At 47.4% G+C, this 12,691-nt stretch overlaps 1 protein-coding gene across 1 annotated transcript in view; it reads left to right on the forward strand.

The window, feature by feature from the left end:
* Window positions 1–12,691, forward strand: part of LOC119433707 (mediator of RNA polymerase II transcription subunit 8-like) — a 28,855-nt gene that overhangs the window by 8,687 nt on the left and 7,477 nt on the right. Inside the window, exons 3-4 of the mRNA XM_037700962.2 lie at window positions 11,164–11,308; window positions 12,425–12,565. Of these exons, the coding sequence (XP_037556890.1) occupies window positions 11,164–11,308; window positions 12,425–12,565 (286 nt within the window). The remainder of the gene's footprint in view (window positions 1–11,163; window positions 11,309–12,424; window positions 12,566–12,691) is intronic.

The raw sequence follows: 12,691 nt of genomic DNA on the forward strand, positions 1-12,691 counted from the left end.
TAAATGTGAGGCCATTAGCAGCTTTTTCCCGAATTGGAAGGTCAACGAACGGTGATGAGGCCTATCGATTTGGTAACGGAATTACGCAGCTCCCGTCGTAGCCTCACAGCCAGTACCATATTCAAGTTGCAAAGAGGCAAAAGGGAAAAAATGCTGCTAACAAACCTAAAAAAAAAACTTGCAATCTGAAACAAGCTCCATCGATAACTGCATGAATGTGACAATCTGAAACGCTAACTGATGTTCGTGCCGTTCAAATCATGCAACCTGGTTTCAAGCAAATTAGGAACCCTTCAATCATATAATAAAATCACTTACCGAACTGAAATAAAGTGGTGTTGTTGCTGCCATTCTTGCAAACACGATCCGAAGTTCTCCACTCGAAAACTCGTATCACTTTAAGCAAGCAAACAGCACGAACCGCCACCACCACTGCCAAAAGTTTCAAAAGCGGCACCAACTGCATGTGGCGCCACCCACGCTACCGGCGCTGTGCTTGAATAGAGCTGTTTGATCTTTTCTCAAGCATACATATTTTAATGTTAAAAGTACTTTAATGCACAGCTATCTTTTTCTAAAAGCATACATTTTATTTTTTACTTGCTCTTATGCACATTTTAAATTGCACGCCACCTTTGCGGGCTGCAAGTCACAGCATGCTATCAATGTGGTGCCAGATTTGAACAGGCAAACGTGCACAATTCAAAACGTGCGTAGAAAATCTATGAAGAATCGATTGCCGCGCTCTCCATTTGGGGTGCTGATTAAGCCACAATGGGTTTCATATGCCCTATCAATGCAACTATCCCCTCACCTTTTTTGAAACTTCCACACTTACAAAATTGACTGGTTTGCCCCCCTCTCCCCCGTTCCCCGTTCACTCTATGTATTGGCGAGCGGACCCACCTCCAATTTGTTGAGGCTGCCCTGGATCCTCCCTGGCAATGCCTTCGCAGTTTTGACACTTTTTCTAAGTAATTGTCTTCATAATGGCTAGAAGCGTATGACTTGGAGACATCAAGTGCTAGCCATGGTGGTGATATTTTTTGACATATTTTTTATAACCAAACGTCTTCACAATCTAGAACCATATAGCTTGGAAACATCAAGTGCTAGCCATCTTGAAGATGTCTAAACTGTAGCTTGACATAGATCTAGCTGCTTCTAGCCTGCTCAAGCTGTATCAAGCTAGCTAGTAGCCAACTTGTGCTTCCTGGGTGCTTAGTATGGAATGTTGCGTCAGGCGCCACTTCGAAGACTGGCATGACGATTGACTAATATGACATGACGAAGACTGGCATGGCAATCCATGATTGGAATCTTCAGCCTTGCAGCACAAGTAGCCGAGTAAGCATGCACAGCTTCAGGGTGACAGAACACTTTGATATACAGTGCCTTCAACGGTAAACTATCAGTAATTTTAATAAAAACACTGTGTTACCTTTAGCTTTGGTAGGCACAGTTATCGTGAACAAGTAGAGTCAGTAAATATACATAAAAAAAATTTTTGAGTTGCCACATCAGAGAACTGCAGAACATTATAACTCAAGCATAGCATCATCCCTAGGGCAGACTGAATACCAGGCTGCTTCAGTAACGAAACAGCCCACATGACAGCAATGGAGGTCTCGGTCATTTCTGTCCCACTGCCCCTTTGGGGGACATTTCCACTATGGAAACAACAAGCGACTCCGAATAAACACATAAATTTATCAAAGCCAAAAACGGGGCAAGCTTCTGCATCAAGGACTTGGCAGAGTAAGTGAGCCATGTACAGGAGTCGCCCTTATAAAATATCTTACAGCTACATTGGCAGCCTACAAAACAACAGAACAGCAGCAAAAGCCTCAACACGATTCAGCAACAGCCAGAGTTACTTGCTCCTGATGTGACAGCGGCATGCCAGACCTGAAACATAGATTCTGCTTTTGCACAGCACTAAACCCAGTCAGAGGCAAATACGAGGAACAGCACAGAACACTGGATTCTTGGATATATACTGGGATCAAGACCTGGCTTTATGCCATGGAGAGACATACATTTCCATATTTTTAATGCCTCCCCCCTTTCACCAGAAAAAAAAAATTACCTATTTGATTTCGGAATCAAACTAGGTTACTGCAGATGCTTTGACCACTGAGTGCCATGAGAATAGTGAAAGTAATCACAAATAGGTTTCTAAGTAATGGCATTAAAATGTGTATTAACGTTCGAAGAAGAGTACATTTAGAGAGCATGGACCAGTAGGTAAGAAAATATTTAGTGGCGGAGAAACGGGACACAACACCGACCACTGACCACAGCATCTCTACCCTGAGTCACCGCAACATTCTCCCATGGGCATGTCTAAGATCTAGTTTGCATTCGGCAACGAATGTACCCGTTCACGTACAAAAAAAAAATGCAGAAGACCCAAAGAAAGCTATTCACTTTAGATTGGTAGAAAGAGGCAAAGATGAATTCAGTTCCACGTGAAGTTTGTTGCTGTGAGGATGATTAATTAGCGTTTGGTGTTTCATTGCATAATTCGATAGAGAACAGAATCGGTGTGCAGCGGTAATACAGATGCATCGGCTCATTATAGTATGTGCGCTTTCCTGTGTTGAGCCACATAGGGCGAGGACGTAGTTTCTGTTAAGCAAAGGCCCCAAGAAGAAACGCTTCTGCAGTAAAATGAGCAGCCCTAAGACGGCCACAAACCATCCTTCTCTATCACAGATATTTATTCATTCATTTCATAATAGTGGTACTATATTACACTATTAAAAACTTGAAGACAATCATATTTGAAGAAAGTTCCATTTCTTTCATCTTTCTAGACAGACTTGTACATAATGAATTGTGTAATTATTGTAATCAATTATGTTTTTCGTAATTTTGTAATAAACTATTGCTTTTTTACTCAGTAACACCCACTGAAATTCAATTACTTTTGTCAGTAACCAACTACATGTAACCAGTTACATTTCTGACGAAACAAGCTATAACAAGCTAAACAAGCTATAACAAATTTGGTGTGAACTAAAGTGTTAAAATGGATGAAAACATGTACGTGGGTTACCTGCTTCCCACAATCAGCGTTCTACACCTATGCCTTGATCAGCTGAACATCGCAGGCTTACAGATTTCCACATCTCTTGGAAGTCCTACCTTCTCAGCTTTTCCTTTATAATAAATTTCTCTCTTTCTCTCCTGGAAGTACTTTTAAGTGTCCTTCATAGGTGGTAACACCTCCTGCTCAATTCTTATTTTCTGCTTAGGGCAGTCTATGACTTCTCTGATATAGACAGAAGTTTTTGGCGATTAGAACACATTCTATGGGATTGTGCATGTGTTCAAGATAAAAATGCAGTCTCCCCAGAACAGCTTGGGGTGCGGTGGAAAGCCGCGCTGATCAGCTCAGATCTGCAAGATAAACTATGGGCCATCCAGCGAGCTCAAGAGGAGGCCGGGAGACAGGGTCTCTCTACCACCCCTGGCGCGGCCTAGGCCCAGGCCTCAATCCGCTGGTCTCAATAAAGTTTTCACTCACTCACTTAAACGCATATGCTTCTATCTGTCTGATACATGCGTGACTCACTCACGCCTATTTTTGCGATTGTAACACACAAACAGTATTTTTGGGGCTGATTGTATGCAGCTTTATAATAAATGACATTACATTGCATTGTGGTGTGATTGGCAATGAACTCGCTAACAATGAGGCAAAATTGGTATTCTCTTCCTCCGATGAAGTATGGATTGCATACTCATGACCCGACACCAACTCAGTGATCAAGGCACTCATGCAGGACCTTACGAAGGCATACAGAGCCCATGCTGACAACACATCCACAGATGCCTACATATGATCGACCCAGACAGTAAATTCTGTTTGCTCCTAAAGGTTACGCAGAGAAAAGCTTCATTGCTGCACAGGATTCGACTGGGCCTTCCTTTCACCCGTCGCTACGCACACCTCATTGACCAGTCAAACAGCCCCAATTGTGAACACTGCCAGATACCTGAAATGCTGGAACACATATTGTGTGATTACCCAGCATATATGATGGAGCGAAGGACATTGGAAGGTTCCCTAGCCAGCGTTCGCAGGCAACCACTGTCGCGGGACGCTATCCTCGGCCCATGGCCTGACATTGCAACTTCAATGCGGGCAACTAAAGCGCTGTTTAAGTTTCTGCAGGACACGAAGCTGGAGGAGCGGCTCCAGTCTAATGTACATAAGCACTCGCCACTCCTCTTATCATCAGCCATCCCAGTACTTCCTTTCCCTCTTCCCCACTACAGAGAGCAGACTGGAGCACACTAGCTCAGGTCGACCTCTCTGTATTTCCTATCAATAAAATCTATATTGTAAAGGCGTTTATTAGGCACCATCCTTTTGGACCGACCGTTAGTTCAAGGCCTGAGATCTCAGCACGAGCAGCATTTCTCGAGGAGAGCGCAGGAGGGATCGACCCACTAGAAAGGGCTGGAGAGCATGACCCACTATGGCGTTCGTATCCTTCGCTACAATCACCCCCGGGAGCGAAAAGAGAGCCGTCGGGCGACCTAACAGCTGGTCACTATGAGTGGGTCATAGTAGGTCTTGAGGCGCTCGACGTTGACAATGTCGCGTCCACGACGGCGCATGTCCGTAGAAGGTTCAACTGGTTCGATCACGTAGTTGACGGGAGATGCGCGTTCGACGATACGGTAGGGGCCTTCATACTTGGGCACTAGTTTGGATGAGAGACCAGGTGTAGCGGAAGGAACCGAGAGCCACACAAGCGCTCCAGGAAGGAAGGTGGGTGCAGAAGTGGTGTCACCGCGTGTGCTCTTCTGGGGCTCTTGGTCACTGGATGTAAAGACCCGTGCGAGATCGCGGCACTCTTCGGCATGTCTTGCCGTGTCAGAAATGGGCGCACATTCGGATGCATCCGGCCGGTACGGTAGAATTGTGTCGATGGTGTGCGACGGGTGCCGACCGTACAGTAGGAAAAAAGGTGAAAAGCCAGTGGTGCTCTGAGTAGCGGTGTTATAGGCGTAAGTGACGAAGGGCAGAATGGCGTCCCAATTAGTATGGTCAGAGGCGACGTACATAGCAAGCATGTCCCCGAGGGTACGGTTGAAGCGTTCGGTAAAGCCATTGGTTTGGGGGTGGTACGCCGCAGTTGTGCGATGAACAACGTGGCACTCCTTGAGAATGGCTTCAACGACTTCGGACAGGAAGACACGTCCGCGGTCACTAAGCAGTTTCTGGGGTGGCCCATGTTGCAGGATGAATCGTCGAAGCAAGAAGGAGGCAACATCGCGCGCTGTAGCTGCCGGTAGGGTGCAGGTTTCGGCGTATCGCGTCAAGTGGTCGACTGCAACAATTGCCCAGCGATTTCCAGCCGACGTCAGTGGAAGGAGCCCATAAAAATCGATGCCAACGCGTCCAAACGGCCGGGTAGGGCAAGGTAAAGGTTGCAGACCAGCTGGCGAGAGGCGGGGCAAAGTTTTCCGGCGCTGACAATCGGGACAAGAGCGAACGAACTTCAGAACGTAGCGGTACATCCCGCGCCAGTAATACCGCTGTTGAAGACGCTGGTAAGTCTTTAAAACGCCGGAGTGCGCACACTGTGGATCAGCGTGGAAAGCTGTGCATACTTTGGAACGCAGACTGCGGGGTACCACTAACAACCACTGGCGTCCGTCGAGGTTATAATTGCGTCGGTGAAGCAGGTTGTCGCGAATGGCAAAGTGACGTGCTTGGCGACGCAACGTGCGAGTGCTTGGTTGGGCCGACGAACCAGAAAGCAAGTCTAGAAGGGAGGCAATCCAGTGGTCTTTGCGCTGCTCAGAAGCGATGGTGTTAAGGTCGAGCGAAGAAACAATAATCTCGGATAGGGAAGAGCAGGTATTGTCAGGCAACGGAGAGCGCGAGAGGGCGTCGGCGTCAGAATGCTGGCATCTGTTGTGGTACAGCACGCGGATATCGTAGTCCTGCAAGCGAAGTGCCCATCGAGCAAGACGGCCAGAAGGGTCCTTCAAGGACGACAGCCAACATTGTGCATGGTGGTCCGTGACGACGTCAAATGGACGGCCATATAAATAAGGTCTGAACTTAGTCAGAGCCCAGATAATGGCTAAGCATTCTTTTTCTGTCACACTGTAATTTGTCTTGGCTTTCGTAAGCATGCGACTTGCATAGGCGACGACATATTCAGGAAACCCTTGTTTGCGTTGGGCAAGAACAGCGCCGAGGCCAACCCCGCTGGCATCTGTATGCACCTCAGTAGGAGCTGTCGGATCGTAGTGGCGCAAAATTGGCGGGGAGGTAAGCAGATGACGCAGCTTTGTAAAGGCCTCGTCGCACTGGGACGACCACGAAGTAAGGGGCCCGTTGCGTGTAAGCAGTTTCGTCAGGGGTGAGATGATGGCAGCGAAATTGCGAATAAAGCGTCTGAAGTAAGAACACAGACCTATGAAACTGCGCAATTCTTTGACGGATGTTGGCTTAGGGAACTCGGCGACGGCCCGAAGCTTGGCTGGATCAGGGAGAATCCCATCCTTGGATACGACGTAACCGAGGATCGTCAGCTGCCGAGCTGCAAATCGGCACTTCTTGAGGTTTAGTTGTAGGCCTGCGTTTGTTAAGCACACGTCAAAACACACCGTAGGCGTTGAAGGTGCGTTGTGAAGTCCGGCGCAAAAACAACAACGTCATCAAGGTAGCACAAGCATGTGTGCCACTTCAAGCCATGCAGAACGGCGTCCATCATGCGCTCAAATGTTGCGGGCGCATTACAAAGCCCAAAAGGCATTACGTTAAATTCGTATAAGCCATCGGGTGTTACAAAAGCTGTCTTTGGCCGATCGGCGTCAGCCATGGGTACTTGCCAGTACCCTGAGCGCAGATCTAAAGATGAAAATAATTCTGCGCCTTGTAGACTGTCAATGGCGTCGTCTATGCACGGGAGAGGGTAGACATCCTTGTGTGTGATCTTGTTTAGGCGCCGGTAGTCGACACAGAACCACACAGAACCATCTTTCTTCGTAACGAGGACCACAGGGGATGCCCATGGACTGTTGGAAGGTCGTATCACCTCGCGGCGAAGCATGTCGTCGACTTGTTCGTTGATTACACGACGCTCTGCAGGAGATACACGATACGGGCGTTGCCGCAATGGCGGTTGCGAGCCAGTGTCGATGCGGTGAGTAACAGTTGATGTCCGGCCTAGGGAAGATTGCCCGACATCGAAAGAAGAACGAAATTCTTCCAAGAGGCACACAAGTTGAGATCGCTGGACCGGCGTAAGGTCATCGGCAATGGAAGAATCAAACACATCACTGGACGGTCCCTCACAGGCAGAAATAGCAGTGAGCTCACTAGAACCAGCGCAGTAATTTTCATCGGGCACGTCCATAACTTGCACGTCTTCAATCGCTTCGACGTTGCCTAGACATTCCCCTCGGAGCAGCATGACAGGGTATGGAAACGGGTTGCAAACGAAAATGGTGCTGTAGCCCTGCTTGATGTCCACTGTCGCAAAAGGTAGCAGCAGGCCTGTCCGAGTAAGGAAGCGGTCAGATGCAGGCAGCAGCGCAACAGCGTCTTGAGATTCCGCTGCAGTACATGGGCACGACTGTTGACGCGCGGGGAGGAACGTGGGTGTCGTCGTGGACAATTAGCTTGCTCGACAGGGAAGTATTGTCGGTGATTGGCAAATCTAACAGTGGCGAGAGTTCCATCTCGGCCCGTGCGCAATTGATAACGGCATTGTGGCGCGAGAGGAAATCCCAGCCGAGGATAATGTCGTGAGAACACGAGGTGAGGATTATGAATTCTATGGCGTACAGAACGTCGTCTATAACAACACGAGCAGTGCAAGCCGCTAAGGGGCGGATATCCTGAGCACTGGCTGTGCAGAGGGACAGTCCAGAAAGGGGCGTCGTGACTTTCCGAAGTAGGCGGCAAAGCTTAGCGTCCATAACACATACGGCGGCTCCAGTGTCCACGAGTGCAGATGCGCGAACACCGTCAACAAACACTTCGACCACATTTGAAGGACTGAGGACTTTCACGTTTCGACGGCGCCGCAGCCTTTGCCTCTTGGACTGCGACGATTAGTTTTCCTCGTCCCGAGTTACGGGACGGGGTCGCATTGGCGACACTGAGCGACGGCGTGGAGATGGTGAACGGCGGGTAGTTGGCGTCGGGCGCGAAGTCGGTGACATAGCCAAATGGGGTTCGTAATATGGACGGTTGAACTGGCTTGTCACGGCTGATGCGGCGCTAGGCGGCTGAGCGCGATAACAATAACGAGCGACGTGACTGGCATAGCCGCACGCAAAGCATATATCGGCCGGTTGTCGGATGTACGCCATCGGTTCGCTGGGGCAGGTCCCATCCATGTAAGAGGTCGCGTTGTACTGGGCGGATGCTAGTATGACGGCATGGCGGGCTGCGGTCGGGGCCTAGCCGCAACGTCGCCATAACGGAGAGGCACACTCGGAGAGAGTGGTTGAGACCTCGCGACGACTTCAGCATAGCTGAGTGGTGCAGCCGTCGGAACATGTTGGGGCGTCACGACGACATCGACGTAGCTTAGTGGAGCGGCCGCAGGAGGATGGTGATGCTGGTCTGGCAAGACCTCGGCGATTTCCTGCTCGATCGCGCGACGGAGCGTGGGCATAACATTCGTTGCGGGCAGAAGTTGAAGGCTTCGCTACACTATCTACATTACAGATTTGGTCAGCTTTTAGAGGAATGTGAATGTTTACTCGTGTTGTAGCGAACGCCAGCAAACGTTAAAAGTAGTCTTTGTCAAGGTCTCATGGTGGTAAACACGACGCAAGGAACGTTTGAGTTAGGAAAAGCCTTTATGGGGCGTGAGCATAATAAAAATACATATATCAAGAAAGCATGCGTTACAAACCCAATAGCAAAAACCTAATAATGACAAACTATACACGAAACGAATTAATTGAAAATGTTGTCTAAAGTCCTTAGACAAGACATGTTATGAAATTCAAAATATTTACATCAAGTCCATTGACGTAACCACGTCGCCTAGTTGTCGCTGCTTCGGACGACACGTTGTCGTGCCCGCCAATGCATCGTGGACTTGATGTCGCTGCGTCCGACGTTCGGCCCACGGTTGACTGGGTCAGGGAGTCAGGGCAGTGGGGTGATCGAGGCGCCTGGATTGACCGGTCGACTCCGCTTAGCCTGCGGATCGTAGCCGCAGGAAGTCTGGGAAACGGCTCCATCAGGCTGTAGCTGTGCAGCCTCCGGTGGAGCACCCGCTCAGCTCGTGAGTCGCGGCCACGGCAGCTGAAGAGCAGCTTCCGCTGGGTTGCCGCCGTCTCCGCGCTCCACCCGTGCTCTCCGGCCTCCAGCTCCTTCTGCCCCTTGTCGTCCCAGAGCGTAGCTGGGCTGCTCTCTTCGGCTACGTGTCTCTTTTCTCCCGTTGGCCACGTAGCTCCGCGTGCACTTTTGCACTTCTTCTTTCATATATTTTATTGTTTTTATTCGGACCCTCTTATTTTTCTTTATTTTTTTCAACCGACTCCTCGTGCTTTCTTGTCCTCTTCTTATCTTCTGCTTTTTCTTCTTCTTTCTTTCTTTATTGGCTCATGACAGTGAAGGGCATCAGGAAGAGGTCCACCAGATATGGCCGACAAATTGAAATGGTGCCTCTGTAGCTAAATGGCGATGGCCATTAATGCGAGGGAATCGCCTATGGACAATTTTTCAGTTTTTCACTGGCCCTATCGGGAGCACCATCCCCTAGTGCCAGCAACAATGAAGCGCTGCACTTCATGGAGGACCCAGACTCTACCATCGCGGCATTGAGTAATCACAATCTTGTGCACAAGGTGTTCGTATGTTACAACACAGACATCTCTGCAATGCAGTATGATGGTTTAAGGCTGGTGCTGCCGTGAAAACAAATAAGCAAAAATGCATTGTTTTCATATGTACGGTAGTGCAGACATCGAACAAGTTTTCAATGTCACTGCAAATGTCTGCACAAGAAAACCAGGGAAGATTACTGAACACAATTTTGAAAAGTCATTGTTAGTGAAGTTAAACAATGTGTGAAGGGCTGCAGAGGACACATTGAAAGTGCCAGGCCAACTCGTTCTATTTACTAGATTTGTGCATTGTTAATAAAAGTAGACAGAAAAGTAACATTAAAGTAATCAATTGCTTTTTACTAATTGTTCAATAACTTTCATGCGGCATTAATTGGTAACTGTAATCAAAGACATTTTTGAAAGAAGTAATTGTAATTGGTTACTTTTTTACTGTAATGTGTATAAGTCTGCTTCTATAGCACTTGTGTTCAGAGATATTCATATTAAAATTTGGCACTCAATACATTATTTTATCATTCAAAGGAAGGAGTATTAATGCGAAGGAAAGCCCCACGTTACGGAACTGATTGTGAAGTAAAAAAGGGGAGGCCAGTCTCGGTTTCGCAAGCCCAGAGGAGCACACAGCTTTATTGCCCGACTTCTAGCCTTGTGTCGATGGCTTGTGTCAATACTTCGGCCTTTCAATGCAGTATTGGCATGCAGAGTGTCAAATTTGAGTACTATAAATGTCTTGGAATACAAGCACTTGGAAGAATAAAAGAAAATGGAGTTCTCTTTGAATACAATTATCCAATAGTTTCCAATACAAACATATACCATAAACAAGAAATTAAAGAAAGTTTAACTTCTTCGTTAAGTATTTGTTGACGCTACTGGTTGCGAAATTTGTTTCCAACTAAGTGCATACACTGTGCATAAAAGCAACATTTGCATAGCTAGCTTAGATTTTTTATTTAAATGACTGGTGCTTTATCTTAGAAATCACTGTGTATCAAATGTTCCATCTCCCTAAAGTCGGGAGACAAGTGCTGCAAGGCCACAGATGTTTTCATTCGTGGGATCTGAAACAGCCGGCAAAGTGGTGCCTGTTGCAGGTGAGCTAGAAAAACACAAGCATGCAAACACCCTGGTGGGCCATGCATTCATATTTATGAACCTAGCTAGAACCCAGCCTACAGCATGGCTGCCCCTGGTAGATAGCGCTGCAGTAGTGCAGTTTGTTTGCCGCTGAAATATCATGGGCACTTTATCTCTGTTAGTGCATTGTGTGACTCCAGTGAGCTAACGAGAGCTGTTATTTCATTTTGCTTGCAGGCCGTCAGTTCTGAACAGTTTCGCCCTGTTGTCCGGACAGCTCAACACCCTCATGAAAGTGCTGCGGAACGAGAAGACTCCACCACTCCGGAATAGAATCCTATTGCCACTCTTTTTGAACCCTGAGCGAGATGAAGAGCTAGCTGTACGTACGACATCTAAGGCCATTGATTATCCGCAGTAGCTTGTAGGAAGCCACTTTTGTTCAAAACTTAATTGCTCAAAGTCTGTGCTCTTGAACTACTTGCACCGTGTAAGTGCCACCTAGCATCGTCCACTGGTGTAGTGACAATGACCTCCAGGTGTCATGACTGCACCGTGGTTGTGGCACAACTCTTACCATGTAGAAATTTTCACTGTGCCCCCGTTCTCCATAGTTTGTGGCTGATCTGCAACATGGCTAAAAAATGCGTTGTTGCCACACTTTGAACCTTTTGTTATGAACTGATTCATAGTAGTGCTGTCACATCGCCACAATGTTTTTTGTATATTTGATGCACATGATTATTACTTGAATTATCTTACAGTCAGTGAGAACAGAGCTGTGCATAACTTTCCTTTACACATGCAATGTATTGGGAGCCACCTGAAGTTGTGCTTTGGAAAATTGCCAATCAACAATGCAGCAACCTGTCTGTTACACCGTACATATGAAAACAATGCATTTTTGCTTGTTTGTTTTCAAGGCAGCACCAGCCTTAAACCATCATACTGCATTACCGAAAACATTAGCCGTTGACTGGTGTGCACAGCAGGCCATGTATCTCAACAAGGAAACAGTCCTCACACATGCTACAAGGAAGAAAGCAAGCTCTTGTACACTTAACAAGGGTTTCATGCAAGCGCATGAAGGCAGTATCCGAAGTTTGACAACAACTCATTTTTTAGCCATGTTGCAGATGAGCCATGAAGGTTGTACCTGTGCTTTTCATTTTCTCACAATCTAACACACTGACTCCCATATCTGCCACTTATTAGAGACTTGAGTTTTCTCAGAGAAGACGCAAACCCTTAATGCCCCACCAGATCAGAATTTGATCACCTGACAGTTGTATGTGATATTGCAGTTCGAAAAAGAAGAAAACAGATCCACACATGGAAAATTATGCAAAAGGATGCACTGCTTATTTAATTGTGGCAGCACAATAGTTTTTTGTCAAGGTTTTGCAGGAAACATTGTCACACGAGCCTTCGGCACTGAAGTCAAACTTGGAAACTTTAAGTCCCACAGTTGCTGGAAAACTAGGCATTTGCTTTGCAGAAGCTGACAGAGAACAGAATTCAGTTCTTCAACCATGAAGTGGTGCCCGACTACCTGCGCACCAAGCCAGATCCAGAAATAGAGGCTGCAGAGCTCCAGATCAACACCAAGGCCAGCCAGATGTCCATGGACGCCGCCCAGGCAGGAATCATTTTGTACATCAATCTCACTGTGTATATTCCTGTGCTGTCCAAGTGCAGTTTATTGCAGCTCTTAGAGGGGCCATGACACCAAGTCTCCAAGCTTTAATTGTGCATTGTATGTTAA

This window comes from Dermacentor silvarum, chromosome 11 (assembly GCF_013339745.2).
Source record: "Dermacentor silvarum isolate Dsil-2018 chromosome 11, BIME_Dsil_1.4, whole genome shotgun sequence".
In the NCBI taxonomy this organism is placed as follows: Eukaryota; Metazoa; Arthropoda; class Arachnida; order Ixodida; family Ixodidae; genus Dermacentor; species Dermacentor silvarum.